The sequence below is a fragment of the Vanessa cardui genome, chromosome 18, assembly GCF_905220365.1.
Source record: "Vanessa cardui chromosome 18, ilVanCard2.1, whole genome shotgun sequence".
NCBI classification, from domain to species: Eukaryota; Metazoa; Arthropoda; class Insecta; order Lepidoptera; family Nymphalidae; genus Vanessa; species Vanessa cardui.
Genome location: NC_061140.1, coordinates 10,929,077 through 10,951,913, shown reverse-complemented (window position 1 = coordinate 10,951,913; position 22,837 = coordinate 10,929,077). Strand labels below are relative to the sequence as shown.

The window sequence follows — 22,837 nt, the reverse complement described above, 5'->3', positions numbered from 1 at the left end:
TCCTATACGGCTACGGCAGAATTTCTTACTATCTTTAATCAAATTTTGTGTATGTGATGTGATGTCATATGATGTACAAAATATAGTTGGTCTTTTTCAAAGTTTTTTTGCCGAGTTCGATTACAGCTCTTTCGAGGGATCCTTGTAGTTTACGCCGCGTGACGTATTAAATCCGCATTTTCGAAAGTCTATTTTTGCTTTATTCGCAAGTTTCCTTTGAAATTGTCCTCGTAGTATTTTCTGACTCATATAAACGGAACGCTTAATCTATCCATATTAAAAAAAAATAGTTAGTCAACATCAGCTTCAGTTAAAATCAAAAAATAAATAAAAATTTTAACAAAATGAAAAACCGAGTTCAAACAATACACTATTTTAAAACAAATGAATATGCACGAAAAAGTAATAAAAATAATTGCGTAGTCAACATATTTTTTAGAGTCTTCCTAAGTTAAATGAAATGAAAAATATTAGACTACTTAAAAGTCGATTAACGATTATATCATGTAGTTATAATTATTGTTATATTTGGAGTCGGTGTCAGCCAATAAAACCCTAGTATATCTATCAAAACACAATACGAGAATACTTTAACAAATATGTTTTTTACAAATTAAAGGTAATTTGTACACAATAACATAATGGATCAATCAAGGGGCTCGTATCGCTTCTTTCTTTTGATTGTTGGGGCTAGGGCACTGTGGCTGACACCGGCTCCAAATATACCAATAACTATAACTACATGATATAATCGTTAATCGACTTTTAAGTAGTCTAATATTTTTCATTTCATTTAACTTAGGAAGACTCTAAAAAATATGTTGACTACGCAATTATTTTTATTACTTTTTCGTGCATATTCATTTGTTTTAAAATAGTGTTTTGTTTGAAGTCGGTTTTTCTTTTTGTTAAAATTTTTATTTATTACTACATTAAGTTCTAAAACTTTGATCTAGAACGATTTGAAAAAAGGTTTTATTTAAAATATTATTGATATGAATATTAGTTTTTAAGTTAATTTTTAATAGGCAGTGATATATTGTTCTACGGTGAACTATTTCAATTTCATTCAAATTTCCACTGCTCTACCTGGACTGGAAATATCATTGTTACCCAAAGTAAGTAGATAGCCTTTGTATCTGGCAATGTCCCGCTGTATTTAAAACGTCTTATATAACATCTATAAGTGTTTTATATAAATCAACAACAACAACTGTCTATAAATTTCCCACTGCTGGGCCAAGGCCTCCTTTCCCTTTGGGGAAAAGGTTTGGAAGATGCGCGGTTGAAATGCGGGTTGGTGGAATACATATGTAGCATAACTCATGATTTTTTCCTTCACCGCCTAGAACGAGATGAATTATTAACACAAATTAAGCATTTGAATATTCAGTGGTTCTTGCCTGGGTTTGAACCCGTGATCATCGGTTAAGATGCACGCGTTCTAATCAATGGGCCATCTTACCTCTTTAAAATCAATATATCTGCAAATCGAATCTATCTGTTGTATTTCACATTCATATAAGAATAACTTTTCTACTCTTAATAGATCCCCTTTGTTTTGGAAAAAGCACGTTCAATTATACGACGACACTTTGCTCTTAGATGTGGTCCGAGCTTTTGTCATGGTGGTGGCGGTCTTTTGTCAGTATTGAGAGCTTTCTCGCTGTTGATATAATCAATTATAAGCTCATTATCATTCTTATAACATTTTTATTTGTTTTTAAATAATGATTTGCTTAAATCGGTTTTTCTTTTTGTTAAAATTTAATTATTTTTTGATTTTAACTGAATCTGTAGACTTACAAATTTTTCTTAATATGGATAAATTCGATTCGATTCGGGGGAAAGTTTCAAAAGAAACTTTCGAATTAAGCAAAAATAGACTTTCGAAAATGCGGCTTTAATACGTCATGCGGCATAAACTACAAGGTACCACCCTCGAAAGAGCTGTAATCGACCTTAGTAAAAAAACTTTGCAAAAGAGCTAATATATGTCGTACATCATAGAACATCACATCACATACACAAAATTTGATTAAAGATACAAAGAAATTTTGCCCCAAATCGAACCCTAACTGTTTAGGAGTTCCATCACTACATAGTACAAAACAAAGTCGCTTTCTCTGCCCCTATTTTATTAAATCTACGCAACAGATTTTGATACAGTTTTTTTAATAGATAGTTTGATTCAAGGGGAATGTTTGTGTATATAATACATAGACAATATAGTAAAGAAACACTGATAATTTTAGAAGTTTGCAATATGATGTCGTAAATAAACAAATTCTGTAGTATATTTAGAGTCGCTAGTTGATTATAATATTCCACTATGACAATTACATGAACATAACCACATTACAGAAGTTAACTCAAATATCCAAATAACATATGAATAAAAGATTTGGCCGAGGATCGCTACCGTGCTCCTAAGAATTGTTCCGTTCCCTTCTGTTCCGTTACTTTGTCATGGATCTTATGCTCAGAACCTTACCATCTTTCACCAAACTACCCTTGAAGTATATCATTTATAATAAAAAAAGAATCATTAAAATTGGTTGGCACAATTTTGAGATATTCATCTATTTATCGCGCATATACATAATGCAAATTTAAGACTTATATCGTTTTCATATTGATACCATCATCGGAACAAGTTAAAATTAAAATGGGACCCCACGGGAAGGACTACCTTTCAAACAAAAAAAAAATATACAAAATTGGTCTACCCAGTGAAAAGTTAAGTAACAAACATAAAAAAAAATACAGACGAATTGATAACCTCCTATAATTGATAAGTCGGTTGAAAATGAGATCTACTAGCTAATATTGCTTTGTACAAGTGCCAGGTGCTTATTTCGTTAGGTACCACCCATTCCTCACATATTCTACCACCAAATAGTAATGCCATAATATCGTTGTCTTCCAGTTTGAAGGATTAGTAAGCTAGTGTATTTACTTGCAAAAGGGACATACCATTTTTGATCACGAGTTTGACGCATCCGTGCTGTACGGTGCGTCAAACTCGGCCACTTACCATCACTTACTAATTTGACCATCCATGAAATTTCTAATTTTTTTTTTTTATTAAAATGCAGATTCAAACGTACAAGATATAAAATAACGTGACGTGACGTTAAAGGTTTTTTAACATCACTGAGGAACCCTCGTCCTGTTATTAATCTACAATGAAACTATTATTATAGGCTTACGAATATAAAATTATTTGCGTACCTTGTTTGTACATTGAACTACATTTTTTTATTAAGTATTGTCAAAATTTATAGCTTCTTACACTATTGAAGTCACATCGGCAAAATTCGTAAAACCGATCACATCCGAATTAAGTACGCTATCCCAAATTATCAATATTTATTTCTCACGCGAATGTGATCTTTGCACAAACGTAATAATTTGTAATATCATATAACCTAATATATTCGTCAATTTGACGCGTCGATTTAAATGCACTTGGTTTTTCTGACGCGTCAATCTATAGCGACGAATAGCGTCGAATGGCGCGATAGGGAGCTATTTCTATTCGTTGGGTTAATCGACAGTAATCGTTTTTATTTTCATTCCATTGCATTTTCCGATGCTACATCTAATTTGTGTCTTACTATACATATGTATATACGTATGTAAATATATATCATATGTGATTGAAAAAAGCGTTTTTTATAACATGTCTTTGTATATGCGAAGTAAATGTCGTTATATTATTTTTATAATAATAATAAAGTATAAATAATGATGATTTATGGCTAAGCGATTTATAAATTTTCTTATTATTTACTGTAAATTAACAACCATGAATAATATTTGTATAATAATGAATACGTTAAGTATTTTATAATTTCAATGAAACAAACAAAGTCAGGCGTTGACTTTTATGCCATCATTGTTATAAATAAAATGTCGTTACCAATGTTGATATATTATATTGCATAGGACGCTGCGTTACTAATATGTCGTTTCGTCGAAAATATAAAATTTGATATTAAAAGTCACATATATAACCCGAAATATAACATCTATTGTGTTTAAAGGCCGAAAGGTAAGACAATTTTTTTATAAATATAAATTTATTTCTTATGGTCAACAGGTTTACAGCTTAATTAAATAAGGCAGTTCTGATTACGATTGTTTTCAACCGACTACAAAAAGGAAGAGGTTATCAACCTTTTTATGTTTGTTACCTCGCTTGTTTGTTAGGTCTTGGCTGACTTGGTTTTATACGATAATATACTGGGTCAATCAAGGGACTCGTATCGCTTCTTTCTTTTGATTGTTGAGGCGCGTGCCCGTGGCTGACACCGGCTCCAAATATAACAATAATTGTAACTACGTTATATAATCGTAAATCGACTTTTAATTAGTTTAATGTTTTTCATTTTATTTTACTCAGGACTCTAAAAAATATTTTGAATACGCAATTATTTTTATTACTTTTTAGTGCATATTCATTTGTTTTAAAATATAGTTTTCTTCGAAGTCTGTTTTTATTTTTGTTAAAATTTTTATTTCATGTTTACACTTGTTTCGTATACCAATAATAATGCCATTTGAATATAAAGTTGTGTGATATATGACAAAGCAATTTATATCGTTAACGGTAGTTTAAAATATAAATTACTGTATATAAAAAATATTTTTCACTATCTTAAGCAACGTATTTATTATTTACATTTATGTAACATGAAGTCGCTAACCGCAGTCTGTCTGTGTTTAAATAGATATACTGATTAAAGAATTTTATATATAATACATATTATACACAATATAGTGAGTTAAAAATGTCTGCGGAATTTTATTATAGAAGCGTATACCCTGCCCCAAGAAGGACTTATTGACTTTGCGGAGTCGGAAACTTGGTGTCATAAGCTTATCCTTACTCCTAGCGCACATACAATGATTATCACTGACTTTATCAAAGTGATCAATGTTACTGTAAATATACATAATATTGTTGTAAATATATTGCGACGCAACAGTGAGTATTCCCACTTTGTTAAAAACGTCCCGAAGTGAGTCCCTAGCTCCAAGATTATAAATAAACCGGATTGCTCTCTTTTCAACCGACTTCAAAAAGGAGGAGGTTATCAATTCGTCTGTATTTTTTTTATGTTTGTTACCTCATAACTTTTCACTGGGTAGACCGATTTTGAATTTTTTTTTATTTGAAAGGTAGTGCTTCCCGTGGGGATCCATTTTAATTTTATTTTTTTCCGATGATGGTATCCGTATGAAAACGACATAAGTCTTAAATTTGCATTATGTATGTGCGCGATAAATAGGTGAATAACTCAAAATTGGTTGGCACAATTTTGATTATTCTTTTTTTATTATAAAGGTATATCCTTTATAATAAAAAAAGAATACACACCGGTTCCAAATATAACAATAACTATAACTACGTTATATAATCGTAAATCGACTTTTAAATAGTCTAATATATTTCATTTCATTTAACCTAGGAGGACTCTAAAAAATATGTTAAATATGCAATTATTTTTATTACTTTTTAGTGCATTTTTATTTGTTTTAAAATAGTGTTTTGTTTGAAGTCGGTTTTTCTTTTTGTTAAAATTTTATTTTGTAAAATAAAGACAGATTCAATATCTGCAGCGTTACCCCAAAGTAATATGCCATATGAAAGAATTAAAATGCAAAGACGGTTTTGACTGTATTGTCTAATGGCTGAAAAAAATTGAACATTCTGTAGTATATTTAAAATCAGTATTGCACCCGTGCGTAGCCGGGGCGGATCGCTAGTTAATATAATAATGTTTTTTTTTCAGATAGAGTTTTCATTGGTGATGAAAATGCGAAACATAATTTGTGAGTACAATGAATAATATCTAAAACGTATAGAACTAACAACGCAAATACCGTCGATCTCTTTAAAACATAACTAAACATCACAGTCTGTGAGTGAGTTATATTTTAAATAGACAAGCATTGTTTTAAATAAATAAATATATACATTGCATTATCATTGTTTTAGTAATCACTTGACTGTGTTGCTAAAAATTAAATATCAGTGCATGTGAACCATTTAGGCTGATTTTTAGATATTGTGTAGTTGTAGTAAGTAGTAGGTAGGTGAAAAATTATATATCATTGGTAAAACAAGGGGAAAGCAAAAAAAAAAATTGACCACATTCTCAAAATGGCTGAGAGAGCTCAGAACGAATCTTGCTCTGTAATTCCAACTTAAGCTTTTCTAAGCCAAAGTACAAAATATTTAAAAATCAGTCTTGCGTCACTTTCATTTTGAAATGTCATGTAACCGTACAATACAATAGCGTTAGGTGGAGAGCCGAGATGGCCCAGTGGTAGGAATGCGTGCATCTTATAAATTGCGGAATAAACTCAGGCAAGTACAACTGAATAATCATGTGCTTAATTTGTGTTTATAATTCATCTCGTGCTCGGTAGTGAAGGAAATCATTGTGAGGAAACCTGCATGTGTCTAATTTCATAGAAATTAATAAGCTATATTGTAAAACCCATACTTATACTATTTTTATATATTTTTTTTTCAGGTATAATCTTCACGATATGTCAAATAGTAATTAATTATTCTCTTTGTGATTTTCTTGATAATGAGCAAAATGGTTGTTATTTACAAGAGAACATATGTGTTACTAAGATATACTGTGTTAAGAGCGTGGATTTACATCAAAAAAATTTGAAACGTAGAGTCCCTTATGAATGTAAGAATAACTCAATTTATTGGAACAACGATCATTATGTGCCTTTGTGGCTATATTATAAATTATATAACAAAAATTATCATGAAACAAATTCACAAAACAACTATATCTTAGAAGGCGAAAATACTTTTTATCCTGTACATAATTTAATATCCGTTTTGGATATCACATTTAACAATTATGAAACAGTTCCAACTATTTATAGTTTGCCAAATCTAAAATCGTTGAATGTGTCACACAACAAAATGTATACTGCCAAATTATACAATGAATATAATCTAGATTCTCTAAAAGAAATAGATTTATCTTATAATAAGATAGCAATGATAGATGCCGATGAAAATAATTATTACAGTTATACAGGATTAAAAAAAATGTGGTTATCTCATAACGAACTATCCTATTTACCAGATGCCTTATTAAACAGGTTTTACGACTTGGAGATTTTAGATTTGTCGTATAATCTCATTACCAGTATAAATCTACTGACATTTGATGGTATAAATCACTTGAAAATTTTGAAACTATCTAATAATGGAATTGTTGATATAAATTCGTCATTATTCCGTTTTAATAAATTAGTAGAACTGTATCTTAACAATAATAATCTCGAAAATATTCTGGTTCGAGATTTTCAGCATTTAAAAGAACTTGAAATATTAGACTTAAGTGATAATTTTATTGTTAACATAGAAAAAAATGTTTTCAATGATATGAGTTCTCTAAAACAAGTCGACTTGAGTGGTAATCTTTTGAAGGTTATAGAAAGAAGTACTTTTTCTGCGAATATTTTATTAAACAGCATTAATCTGTCTGCGAATGAATTGACTGCGATACCAACATACCTTTTTCAAGGAGACTCTATATCATTTTTTGCTATTGAAAATAATAACATACACGGGTCTCTAAAAAAGGGTACATTTGTAGGTTTGAAATTAAATACTAGATTAGATATCAGTGATCAAAGTATTACGTCAATCGAAGATTTCGCATTTTTAGGTCTTGATAATTTACAAGAATTATTATTAAATAATAATATCATAGACTCGTTATCAATTAAATCATTTATAAACCTTAAAAGATTAGAAAAGTTAGATTTATCATTCAATCACATCACTCAGATAGATTTTGACAAATCAGATTTGTTCAACCTTCGATCGTTGTTATTACATGATAATCATATAACACAAATCAAAAAAGATTATTTCGAGAATTTACCAAACTTACAATTTTTAGATCTATCCCAAAATCATATATCAAAAATCGAAATTCAATCGTTTCAAACATTAGAACGGGTTAATAATATTTTAATTAATAAAAACCCAATAAACGGTAATTTAGAAGCGGATACGCTAAAAGGATTACATTCCGTTCCAGTACTTGATTTATCTCATACATTGTTGAATGTCATAATGAATGCATCATTTAATGATATGATAAGTTTGAGTTATCTCAATATATCCCATAGTAAAGTAAAGGAATTGCAGTATAACACGTTTCTGAACACTGAAAACATTGAAATTCTTGATCTGTCTTACAATGAAATAAATGAATTCAGTTTAAATTCGACAAGTTTAGTAAATCTTAAACAATTATTACTGAATAATAATAATTTAATTACATTATTTGGTGATATATTCAGAGGTATGCCATTACTGAATAAAATATTGTTATCGTATAATCTTATTGAATCTGTAGATGACGAAACATTTGAAAATCAAAAACAGTTAAAGTATTTAGATTTGTCATTTAATTCAAATATTCAATTGAAAGCAAGTATTTTAAAAGAAGCTAAGTTATTAGAAACATTGATTTTGTCAGGTTCTATGTCAAATAGGACAATGAAAGAATTAGGTGATTTTTCTCAATTGACCAATTTAGAAGTTTCACATTCTTATATTAATAACTTAACTACAATAGATTTAAACAAAATTAAAAATTTAAAGTTTCTGGATTTAAGTTACAATAATATGACTCAGTTGGAAACTGGCGTATTTACGGGAATGATTGAAATATGTAATATTGATATCAGTTACAATAAATTAAACGTTATAGAACCTGGTGTATTTAAGGATAATCAAATGCTAATTTCACTTAATATTTCGCACAATAATTTATTAGTAATTAGCTATGGTGTACTCCAGGACTTGATTGGCTTAAAAGTCCTTGATATATCCTATAATTTAATAAGTGACTTAGAAGCCGAACGCTTTTATGCAGTGTCAAATTTAGAAGAACTTATTGTGGATCATAATAGAATTACAGATATTTCAATTGAAAAATTTAGCAGTACAAATATAAAAAAATTAAGCATCGGTGATAATCCACTATCATGTGATAAAGTATATAATTTAAAAAATAGCGAAAAGCCATTTGTTATTACTGCTTTAAGACACGTTAAAGTTAAAGAAGAGAACCTATTTGGTATAACTTGTATTCCAGGCCATCAAAAATACGCATTTAATGAAAATTCAAACGTTAATGAAAAAACACACGGAGATATCAATTTTAATGTATTAACTAAAATAAGAGATATTCTTCTTAATTTAAATATTGATAAAGCTCGCAGTGAAGAAATAATAACTAAAAATGATAACATACATGATACGCAATTGTTAAAAAACTTGAGCATAGATTATGCAACTAAAATCACTGAATTGAATAATGGAACATTAGAATTAAATGAAAAACAGCAAAATACTAATAAATTACTGGATAGAATATTAAAAGTAGTTGTTGCAATGAATTCACTTAATAGAACGGTATCTGCACCAGTTCAGTTTAATGTAACATCTGAAAATTTCATGAATTATATAAAACAGTTACGACAAGATTTCGACAACGCAATGATAATAGATAAAGAAAAAATACTAGCTGAAGTAGACAATAGATTATTATTGATAAATAAGCGTATTGAGTCAGTAATAACAGCTATCCCATCAGTAGTACCTCAAAACGAAAAAATGACTTTCAATAGCGAACCCAAATCATCGATCTTTGTAGAAACGTGTGTTGCTTTCATTCTTTTAATTTTAGTTTGTATACTTTTGTATAAGGCTTATAAGTCCAAATTTTATATTCCTCGTAGAAGATCCCTTAGTACTAGAAACATATCTGATGCTATGGATACATCTAATGTATAATAATATTGATTTATGTGGGATAATGCAATTGTCTTGTTTTATGAAATGTGTTTGTAATCGTATTATAATAACAAATTGTAACTTACTTTATTTTATAATATTAATAAAAATATAAACATTGTATTCATCTTGTTTAATTTCAATGCATTAGAATACCCGAATAATATACAGGGAAATTGCATAACATACGTGTTAGTAGCTGTCATGACACAAGACTCAGCCTTTTTCGTCTTTTGTACGGTACCAACCGTAGCCTCTTTAATTGATTTATGTGGGACTCCTACCCATTAAAACTAGCGCAATGACCGACTTCGGTTCGGATCGGAGAAGCTGTGGGAGTCTTACTTCGAGGCGAGCTGATTAATGTTTGGTAAAGGAATGTAATGTAAAAATAAAGTAACCCTGTATTGAATAAAATTATGCCTTTTATTAATTTATTTTAGAAATGCCAGCAAAATAATCGACTATCGGGTTATGGATGGTGCGTCATCACTCCTTACATGCACTAGTGTTGTGAGACACACAACCTCACACAACTAAGTATTGCTGTTTGGAGGTAGAATATCTGACGAGCGATTGGAACCTACCAGGGCGGGCTTGCACAATGCCGATAATGTTATTATTTTATATTTTATTCTAACAAAGAGATGTTAACAGCATAATTTAGTTTTATTATTTTTATTTTAAGCTCTTTCCATAAACTGATGGAAGATCATTCTGAATATCAAACCTTAAATAGTCTTCAAGTTACTTTAAATGTTTATCTTTACTTTCATTAATATTACTATTATTATATTATTATTACAATGCCATGATGGTTACCGTGGTTAGAGTTCAAACCCGCGGAAGCGACTAAACCTTAATGTGCATAACTTGAGTTTATAACTCATCTCGTGCTCGGTATAGGAGGATACACCTGAAACATTGCAAGGAAAATGGCGAAGGAGTAAGTGTGGTGGAAAAAGCTGTAACCTTTCTTTTTTAAAAATATAAGAGGCTACAAATATTTTTTTGCCTCTAATACATATATAGAATGAAAAATTAACATATCATCAGGGAAGAAACTCCACGTGAATACAATATACTACAGATTACAGGTTACCCCGTGCCGAATGTCATAATTAAGATTCATGTGTAGTGGCATGGTGCTTGGCGACTCGATACTGACATTTCGGTACCGAGCATCAGTTTTATTTAAAATAATTTATTGTATAGAACATTAAACAAGAATTATTGGGTACATTAGGGATACCTGTTGACTTTCAGGATATATTAATTTAAATAGTTGTATTTAATTAACGTGACTTGTATTTTTTAAATGTTAAAAAAGGATAACTACTGAGTTTCTTGCCGGTTCTTCTCAGTAGAATCTACTTTCCGAACCGTTGGTAGCTTCTCTTAATTGTAAAATGACGATTCAAAAGTGCTTGTAAAAGCCTACTTGAATAAAATTTATTTTGATTGATATAAAATATATAACAAATGGTACCCAAAGGCGGTTTATAGCCTATATCTGTCACAAAAAACCTTTGGTGAAAGAAGCTTAAAACCGTAACAGGTAAGTGCCGATATAAAGAGGATCCGCCAACCTATTCCATAAAATAAAAAATAAAAAACATATATATAACAAATAAAATAAAAAAAGCATATCCCGAAATTAATAACTTAGTTATTACTGAACTATCCACTTGACTGTGGTCTAATTATTGATATGACTTTTAGCCTTTTCAACCGACTTCAAAAAGGAGGAGGTTATCAATTCGTCTGTATGTTTTTTTATGTTTGTTACCTCATAACTTTTTACTGGGTGGACCGATTTTCATATTTTTTTTTATTTGAAAGGTAGTGCTTCCTGTGGGGTCCCATTTTATTTTATCCTTTTCCAATGATGGTATCCCTATGAAAACGACATATATTTGCATTCTGTATGTGCGCGATAAATAGGCGAATATCTCAAAATTGTGCTAACCAATTTTGATGATTCTTTTTTTATTATAAAGAATATACTTCAAAGGTAGTTTGGTGAAAGTTTGGTAGGGTTCTGAGCATAAGATCCATGACAAAGTAACGGAACAAAAGGGAACGGAACAATTCTGAGGAGCACGTTAGCGATCCACGGCCGAATCTTTTATTTTTTATATGATATTTGGATATTTGAGTCACCTTCCGTAACGTGGTTATGTTCATGTAATTGTCATAGTCGCATATTATAATCAACTAGCGACCCGCACCGGCTTTATTTACGACATTTTATTGCAAACTTCTAAAATTATTAGTGTTCATGTATTTATACACAAACCTTCCCCTTGAATCACACCATCTATTAAATAAAACCGCATCAAAATCCGTTTCGTAGTTTCAAAGATATAGGGACAGAGAAAGCGACTTTGTTTTATACTATGTAATAATGGTACTCCTGAACGGCAGAATTTCTTACTGTGTTTAATCAAATTTGTGTTATGTAAAAAAAATGTAAAAATATGATGTGACGCTAAAAATACGATATTAGCTCTTTTGCAAAGTTTTTTTTTTACTGAGGTCGATTACAGCACTTTCGAGGGTGAAATCTTGTAATTTTTATGCCGCATGACGTATTAAAGCCGCATTTTCGAAAGTCTGTTTTTGCTTTATTCCAAAGTTTATTTTGAAATTGTCCCCGAAGTAGTTTCTGATTCATATAAATGGCACGCTTAATCTATCCATATTAAGAAAGATTAGTTAGTCTACATCAGCTTCACTCAAAATCAATAAATAAATAAAATTTTAACAAAAAGAAAAACCGACTTCAAACAAAACACTATTTTAAAACAAATAAAAATGCACTAAAAAGTAATAAAAATAATTGCATATTTAACATATTTTTTAGAGACCTCCTAGGTTAAATGAAATGAAATATATTAGACTACTTAAAAGTCGATTTACGATTATATAATGTAGTTATAATTATTGCTATATTTGGAGTCGGTGGTTCGTCTTCTTTTGAAAAGAACATTGAACCACCTCGAAGATTTACTTATAGAATGAAGATTACGAGACAAATAATATCATATACCAGAGAGCCAGAGGTAACGCATAATTTGGTATTAATGTTACGCGAAAAGAAGACGCTACTTCTGAATCCGCATTAAGCACTAATTTACTAAAAATAATTTTTCTTTTAGAGACTTCGTGGGGATAATAGTAAGGATAGAATCCTGCATTTTTCATTGTAGAACATGCTGTGTGTGCTGTGCTCTGTTATAGAGAGTTTCACGGAATCGCTTAGGCTATATTACAAAATATCTTTTCTATAACTTAGCTATTGAACAGTTTCTGTTTCTAATTTTTTTTTAATTTTTATTAAGTATGTCAGTTTAGTAAGCAAGTAAGATTTTTTTCATTTTATTTTTAGTTAATTTTGTGAGAATTTTAAAGAGCGACCTTAAATTTTAGTACGAAGCTAAGAAAACGGTTATGTTTTTAAAATAATTTGCAGGCCAAGTATCATAATGATTTTTTTAGTTTTTGAGGCATATTTGAGGAAAAAAAGTCAAAAAAGTTTTGAAATAAATTCGTTTTCCGTCTGGATTTTTAAATTTGGACTGATAATTATGGTTTAAATATTGACAAATATCCAGTGTTTAATCGTTTTTATAAAACAAAAGAAAAAAGTTGATTTTAATTGATAATTTTTTTTAAATAAATTTTTGAAGTAGCATTTTTGACAAATTTAGATAAAAACTAAAAAAAATTGGTAACTCAAAAATGGTTCTCTTTTGGAGTATGCATATGGGGGTAAAAATTATTGCAAATAGTCACTCCTATCACTTCCTAACGGATATACGTCGAGTTACCAATAACCCTATATATAATTCACCTCGAGCTCGGCGGTGAAGGAAAACATCATGAGGAAACTTGCATGCGTCTAATTTCATCAAAATATTCAATTTATTCAGGCTTTAACCCAGCAGTGGGAAGTTTACAGGCTGTTAACGTAAACGTAACACACATAAGTAAAATAATTTTCGTAATCGTGTAAGTCGGGGGACTAGCTAGTGCATATTTTATGTGAGTACTTGTTGTCGCATATCAAGCTAGTTGTGTAATTTGAATATATTGCTGATAAAGAATTTCCGGCGTGATACTAATAAGCAAGAAACGGGGAATACCCGGTACCGTGCAGCCAATGAAGATGCGACGAAAATGCTTGCACAAAGAATTTCAATAATTTTGTATGTTATTGTACTGAATTTGATTACTGATATATTTATATTCATTACTATATATATTATCACCCAAATATTACTTATATTATCAAAAAGTTAAAAATAATAATAAACATATCATGATGTTTTCGATGAGCCTCATTATGTTTGCAAAATTACAATATTCATGTAATCTAAATGTTTGTTTTTTAAAAATGGGAAATATAATCTAAGCATATAATACAATTTTACAACAATCAATGCTACAATGCAGGGAAGGGCTAATTTCCAAAAGAAGGATAGGGTAGACCGAGTAGACGATGGGACAACTTAACGGATTTAACAGGAAAGGACCGGAAAATATCGCCAAGGACAAAATTGAATGGAAAGGACTGGAGGAGGCCTTCACCCAGTGAGGGCTCCACAACCAATAACAAAAACTAACTTTTATTAACATTCAGATATAAGTAAATCACTAAATATTTAACAATCTACTAACAAATATCTACTACTACTACTAAAGGCTTTTTTAATTTTTATTTCATTATACAATACAATTTGAGTATCTTGTAATATTAGAATAACCGCTTGAAAAAAAAAATATAAATACACAGTATATAAGCAAAAATTAACATTTTTTACCATTTCTATCTGTTTTTTTTCCGGCTAATCTTTGGAACGGCTGGACCGATTTTGATGGGACTTCCACTCGTAGAAAGCTGATTTTATGAGGAGTAATTTAAGCTATAACAAAAACTTTCTTGTTAAATTCAAAGCTCAAACTCGCACGATGTCGAGGGCACAGCTAGTTAAAAATAAAAAATGATGAATATTAAAATAATTGAAAATTAAGCAAAATTAACCACCAAATAAAATAAGTACATACTTTAATAATATTCGTTAATAAAATAAATACACCTACATATTTTGTTATTATATTAATCGACCTCCGTGGTCGAGTCCGAGGTCCCGTGTTCAATTCCTGGCCTAGTCGATATAGAAAAAGTTCATTAATTTTCTTTGTCGTCTTGGGTCTGGGTGTTTGCGGTAACGTCGTTACTTCTGATTCAGAGTAATGTATGTGATGTTGTCTCATATTTATTTATTTAATGTTTTTTCACTTTGCAAAAGAGAGCAGTCCGGTTGATTCATTGTCTTGTAGCTAAATACTTCGGGATATTTATGACAAAGTAATAATACTCATTATTGATTCACAATGTATTTACAACAATATAATGTATATGATCATATAGCTTTGATCACTTTGATAGAATCAGTGGTATTCATTGTAAGATTATGCTTAAAATGCCAAGTTTCCGACTTCCCAAACTCAATAAATCTTTCTTGGTATTCGTTTCTTTGTCAAAATTCGACAGATTTTTTTAACTTTGCCGATTCATAAACTCAAATTATTCGTAAATAATGCATTAGTAAAAAAGCCAAATTATTCAGTACAAGATTATATAGAAATAGGTAATATTTATTGACATCTAGACAGCATATATTATCAATACAATATATAAAAATTGGAGTGTCTGTTTGTATTATTAAAATAGCCCTTTTTTACTCAATTCATATATTAAAATAGCCCTTTTTTACTCAATTCATATGGATATAACAAAATATCATTATTTACAATTTTTGACAGTCTGTTTGTTCCGGCTAATCTCTGAAACTGCTGGACCGATTTAGACGTGACCTTCACTGGCAGATAACTGATATAATAAGGAGAAACTTAGGCTACAATAATATTTTCTTTTTGTTAAATTCAAACGCTTACATAGTCGTGGGCACAGCTATTATGCACATACAATTAATTGAACTAACATGACAGTATTTTTAAATGTTGAAAAAGACTAACTGATTAATTTCTTAGAAAGTTTTTGAAGAGATAATGGGACAAAAAAAAGGAATAATGCTCAGTCTTGCTATATTTCTCTATTTTAAAAAGATTCAAAGTTTTACACCTTGTAAAACCTCTCTGATTGTTTGAACGAGTCTCTGTATGGTTTAAATTGGATTCGGAACCGTAAAGTAAATTAAATCTAATTAAGCTCGAAATCGAGATAGGCAACTAGTAAATATAATGCTGGTTCCACACTATCTTGCAAAACTCTTAGTATTTGCTAGAATACCAAATCGTTTTACTACTTATAAAGGGCGAGACCGAATCTTCTAATAATGGAGGACGTTAAATCGATAGCTATAACGACTTATAGTTGCACGCTCTCTAATGTGTTGAGAGCTTGTTCGAACGAGTTTGCAGAACCGTTAAAACTCCTTTCATTTGGGGAAGATTTAAAACTTCTGATATCAGTCTGTTTATATAATGATGCCCAAAATTCATGCCATTATTAAAAAAAAAAAAAAAACAAAAATAACGTCAATCAATATGTGTTGAGTGCCACATGGGGTAAGCGTAAACGCATTTCCTCCTCGGTAAACAAAAAAAAGGGTAATTTAGCTCTTTTACTGTATAATGTCTTATGGCATCCTACTCTAGATTAATTACAGCCTTAAAGAAGAGGTTTCATATAATTTATCAGCTAGGCCCCAAACATCGATACATGTAAATTTAAAGAAATTAAAATGAAGGTCGCTTCTCAATTTATTTATTATAATAAATTATTATCACTCCAGAAATGGTGACGTACATTCTTTTGATACTTGGAACGTGCATAATTTTTCCCACAATTTATATTTATTTTTAGCTGCAACAAAGTTGAACAAAATATAAAACTGAGCTTATTGATATCGTAGCGGATTTCCTGAGATTTGCAACAATGTAATTACTTTGTTGTAAGTATGTATCTAAATATTTATGACTATTTATATTATATTTATACTACATATAATTATAAAAACAACATTTCTATATGTTTGATGTATAAAGTAAAAGCCTCTAAATTACCCACAATTGGGCAAGGGCCTCCTCTTCCATTAATGAGAGGGTTTGAAATATATTCCACCACGCTGTTCCAATGCGGGTTGGTGGAATGCACATGTGGCAGAATTTCGATGAAATTAGACACATGCAGGTTTCCTCACAATGTTTTTCTTCACCGCCGAGCACGAGATGAATTATAAAAAACAAATTAAGCACATTATATATATAAAACAATAACATTAATTACCAACCAATACTATTAATACCCTGTATTATTTAACAACGCTTATTTTATTGTATATTAGTTGTGAAAAAAAAAGAAATTACATGTGTTAAAATAATAATAATAATTTTCCAATATCTAGATTATTTTTAATCTGTTATAATAAATTATTTGCTTTGACGACCTCCGTGGTCGAGTGGTGTGTACACCGGTTTTCATGGGTACGCCACTCTGAGGTCCCGGGTTCGATCCCCTTCCGAATAATATAGAAAATTCATTAATTTTCTATGTCGTCTTGTATCTGGGTGTTTGTGGTACCGTCCTTACTTCTGATATTCCATAACACAAGTGCTTTAGCTACTTACATTGGGATCAGAGTAATGTATGTGATGTTGTCTCATATTTATTAAAAAAAAAAAAAATTGCATGAATTTAAAAATGTTTTAATTACATCGAATATTTTCTCATGTTTACGTGCGTTATTACGCAAAAAATCTTTTCATTTATAATAATTATTATAAAAAGTATTCAGTTTATAATATCACGTAAATCTCTTTTTAATAATGGCCGGCAAAGATGAACAAAATTTCGGAAATCAAACAATCGTTTTGCATGAAAGGCATTTCGATTACTTCACCTTTGTGCTTATAATAACAAAGAAAATGATTCCTTTATACTACGAGAGCCCTTTTCAAATAAGAATTGTATTTCGTTTTGAAAGTCGAATAATTTTAAAGTACATTAGATTAGCATGATTATAAATTTTCTTTGAAATTGGAATCGTTTATATTCTACTAGCGCCATGAGATTTTTTTTATTTTTGTTTATGTGTACACACACACTAAATAAATTATCATAATATTAGCAACAATTTTATAATTAACTACCGGATTTATTCAAACATATTTTATATTTATATATATATATATTTTTTTTTATACTAAATATTGAAAATAATTCATTGTGATGTTGATGATGCCTGTTGCTCTATCCCATAACTGTCGCAATAAAAGCACAAAAGTATAATTACCTCAAGAATTTCAAAACATATCGTTTTTATACAGACTGAATGTTGATCACTTGAAAGAGAAGAATCAGAAGAAAAAGAAAAAATGATGATACCGTCAAGAATATTTAAGTATGCGGCATTATAAAACCATACATGATGCTTTAGCTGAAACGGACGAAGTATGATGCAAATAATATTATAATACTTTACTTAATTTTATATAAGTACGTTGTCATATGTATAATCTGCTTGATCTCATTGTTCCAAATGATTAACATAAATATATTTTTAATGATACAAAATATTTTATTTGTGAACTACGATGGAACAGTGCGTGGTGTTAAATTAAAGCGGACTAAGTTGATTCGTACCAGAAGAAATACTTCATTTTATTTTATTATATCGATTGACCTCATTATTTTAAACGATTGATATCAATAAATATATTTTTCAATTATATATATGACTATTTCATTTAAAAAACTTTTTAAAATGCTTTATTTACAATTATAGTTTCTTGGATATAGTCATTTTAATAGACATTTTTATCGTAAACGCCAAAATCACTATCGATTATAACAGCAAAAATAATGTAAACGCCATAAATGGCATAAATACTTATAGTTTTTGTTTTATTTTGAATCATATATTTAAATGTTTAAAAAATATTCAAGTATGCAAAATTTTTATTTACTAGCACACTTCTGTATAAAATATGTAAAAAAAATCGTCTCCGGTAAAATTTGGTTTTTGTCGGTTGCGCTAAAATGGCGGTAAAGACTCGATGTTAGCAACAATTTTATAATAATCATTGAACTTAGGTAAGGAGTGTTTTTTTTAAATTAGGGATTCTATTTCACAGAGGTAGGTACTTAATTTAATTGCTATTAACTTTTTGGTTTAATATTATCAAGTGAATCTGAACGCACTTATAAGAGATATTAAATACAGCAGAAGTCATTTACGAAAGATTACAAAGTTTCAACTCAGTCTGATGAATAGCGGGAGAGTGCACATAATATGAATCTATAAAAGTAAAGTAACAGCCCGTAAATTTCCCACTGCTGGGCAAATGGCCTCCTCTCCCATTAAGGAGGAGCTTGGAACATATTCCACCACGCTGTTCCAATGCGTGTTGGTGGATTGCACACATGGCAGAATTTCAATGAAATTGGACACATGCAGGTTTCCTCACGATGTTTTCCTTCACCGCTGAGCACAAGATGAATTATAAACACAAATAAGCGCATATATATGTATATAGTGGTGCTTGCCTGAGTTTGAACCTGAAATCATCGGTTAAGATGCACGTGTTCTAACCACTGGGCCATCTCGAAATGCCATGAATCTACATTCACATACATTTATAAACATTACTATTATAACATTCGCAAAATATTTTCATCCATTTTCTTATGGTTGGACTTTGTGTTTTTGTAAGCCTGGTTGACTAGGTAGTACCCACATGTAAAACAGGTAAACAGCTATAATAGCATTTTTTTACCTGTTGAAGGGTGGCGACCACTACACATTTTCACATTCTCTATAAAAAGTCGTAACATGATTTTTTGCCAAATTGCGATTTTGATACTATAGTGTAATAATGATATGTTATGAGATAATGCAAAAAGAACAAAATACTACAGTGTTTAAGAACGCAAAATAAAAATTGCCTTTTATAGGTTAAGGTTTTGTGAAAAAAAGACATATGTTCAACGAAAATAGTTCCAACACAAAAGTTGCGACTTTATGCATGGTCGATTTTTTTTGGAATATAAGTCGTGAGCATAACTTAAAGTCGTAACTTTTTTGTGGCTTATCCATTTTTAATAAAATTCGAATTTAATGCAATGAAACAAAAGTGATTGTACTTTTTAATCTAGAATCAGTGCTGTGTTCCAAAATTAATCACAAACTGTATCAGTGGCGAACTAAGCCTGTCAGAGCCCCGGGACAGCATAGCATGAGCCCCCACTTGCATTTCATTCGTTAAAATAATATTTGTACCGCTTCTAGATAGCTGTAGAGTGTAGCGTTTTGATTTTGATGAATGTACTAAGCACATTTTAGAGTCTTGGTTAGGATTTGATTAACGTGGATGCATTTGAGGGCCCCCCAAGACGGGGAGCCCGGGGCGAGCGCCCCATCTGATACCCCTGTTGGTACGCCACTGAACTGTATTTATTTACTGTGCATTTTAAAGATGAAAGTTAAAAATCGCTCTATCGAAAAATCTAAATTTTTGACATACGACTTAATACGCCGGAGGTATCGAGCTAAATAGGCCTATCTGCATGTACTATAAAAAGGACGCCCTAAACCTTTTTTCTCATAAAAACAACGCTTAATATATAACCCCCCTACAATAAGGCGTGCACTCTCTTTGAAAAATTAAATAACAACTTTACGTTTTCACTTATCCAAGGCGTTGTTTAGAAGCACTTCCTTTGCCCTTCCTTTAAGAAAAAAGACGCGGTCTTACTGCAGGCGGGAAGCAATAGTACGTCAAAAATCGTACTAATAAATATTGTATTTTTCTTATTTTATATTTGGTAAAAATATTATGATATAAAAAGTTTGCTATCTAATGCAATAAATAAAATGGATGATACATGATGGGACGAGTAAATGTCACCATCGGCCATAGACAATGGGGCTGTAAGACATATTAACAATGCCTTACATCGTCATTACGCAATCAACTTTGGCAACTAAGATGTTGTACGCATCGTGCATGTAGTAACACTGGCTTACTCATCCTTCGAACCGGAACCCAACAATATTGAGCTGCTGGTTGGCGGTAGAATATTGAATAAAAGCGCAGTCATCTAACCTTGCATACCTAATTGTATTCCTCGTACTATTTTTGATATTAAATAAAAAACCTTAATTAAATTAACTTAATTTTATGATAAAGGATAACGAACATTCATCACGACGCTTTATAGATGATTTTAAAACCTTTTTAATGAGAATTTGAGCAATGGTACACGAATATATAATAAGATACCTGGAAATATAATCAATTTACCGTTTACAAAATGTAAAAAGTTTATTAAGGCTAACTAAATAAATAAGTCCTATTATTCAATAAAATAATACTTTTAGAAAAAATAAACGACTTAAGAGACAAGAGATTCATTATTGTAAAAAGCAGCACTACAAATCTGCTTATTTGAAAAGAGTACGCGATGCAAGTTTTTAATGATTAAATGATATTTAAAAAAAAGATAGCATGTAACTGATTTAACAGATAATATTAACATTTAAGATTATTCTATAAACATACACAATCTATGACTATTTTGACGACCGTGGTTGAGTGGTATATAGTATATACACCAGTTTTCATGGTACGCCACTACGAGGTCTCGGGTTCGATTCCCGGCGAAGTCGATGTAGATTATCATTAGTTTTATATGTTGCCTTGGGTCTGGGTGTTTGTGGTACCGTCGTTACTTCTGATTTTCTATCACGAGTGCTCCAGTAGACTCCAGCGAGAAGAAACGGACTCGCTGGAGTCTGCTTTTCGAAACTGTGGCAGTGTTTAAATATTGACAAAAAAATATTCATTGTAAAATTTAATTACTCGAATAAAATAAATTTGATTTGTATATTTGAATTTGAGTATTATAAATACAGTGAAGACCTTTCTTCAGTATTACTGTGGCTTATATTAATTCTTTATGTATTTATTTATCAGTAACACTTTGATGGATGTAACTGCTAAAACGGATGTACAATATAATCCTACACTTTAAAAGGAAATAATAAACATAACGTTAAGTGCTTTAATAATTAAAGAAAACTGTGCAGTCGGGGTAAGAAATGGTACGTCACCTTAAGATTTATTTTGTGCTCAGTATGAGCGATACTCTGCTTTACCGACCGAGAATAACGTATTGCGTCCCAATGATTTGATGTTTAGATTCAAAAGGTACTAAGAGTTTAAGACTCGATAAGGGAATGAATATGAAAACTGACAAAGGTTTTCTTACTATGATCACACATTCAGAGAAACCATTGAAACGTAACTCGCTTTCAGTAGTTCTCGACCCTTACGACTAATGGTTTCATGTCACGCTCCATCGTCCTCTGATATAATTAAAGATATATATAAATATCAATAAACGCACTATATTTTTATAAAAAGCCAAAAATTTCGAAGCATTTTTTTTAAATATATCATTTTTACATCATTTAACGTTATAATTGCTTTATTATTATACTTTGATCGTCAATTGTTTAAATTGTAATTTATTAGTGCGAGCCGAGATGATCCAGTGACTAGAACGCGTGCTTCTTAACCGATGATTGCAGGTTCAAACCACGGCAAGCACCACTGAATATTCATGTGCTTAATTTGTGATTCTAAATTTATTGCGACCACGGCGGTGAAGGGAAGCATCATGAGCAAATCTGCACGTGTCTAATTTCTGCCACATGTGTATTGCACCAAGCGGCATTGGAACAGCATGTTGGAATATATTCCAAACCTTCTCCTCACAGGGTGAGGAGGCCTTAGCCTAGCAGATTAACAGGCTGTTGTTGTTGTTATTAGTGCTAGAAAATTCATTAACTATGCAAAATGATCAAATAGCATCCACTAAGCACGCAAATCAATAAACCTGTGCTTAAAGGTCGTGCAAATCGAGCAAGGACAGTTTGAATG

At 30.6% G+C, this 22,837-nt stretch overlaps 1 protein-coding gene across 2 annotated transcripts; it reads left to right on the top strand.

Annotated features, from left to right (window-relative positions):
- Window positions 1–3,935: 3,935 nt before the first annotated feature.
- LOC124537412 (chaoptin-like) lies at window positions 3,936–9,985 on the top strand. Of its 2 annotated transcripts, none has more exons than XM_047114246.1 (3): window positions 3,936–4,057; window positions 5,802–5,841; window positions 6,549–9,985. In XM_047114246.1, exons 2-3 carry the CDS (start codon window positions 5,820–5,822, stop codon window positions 9,860–9,862), a joined length of 3,336 nt encoding a protein of 1,111 aa, XP_046970202.1. In that variant the 5' UTR covers window positions 3,936–4,057; window positions 5,802–5,819; the 3' UTR covers window positions 9,863–9,985. The 2 variants fall into 2 exon arrangements, with proteins under 2 accessions (XP_046970202.1, XP_046970203.1); XM_047114247.1 differs by having other exon boundaries at window positions 3,955–4,057; window positions 5,806–5,841.
- Window positions 9,986–22,837: the final 12,852 nt, after the last annotated feature.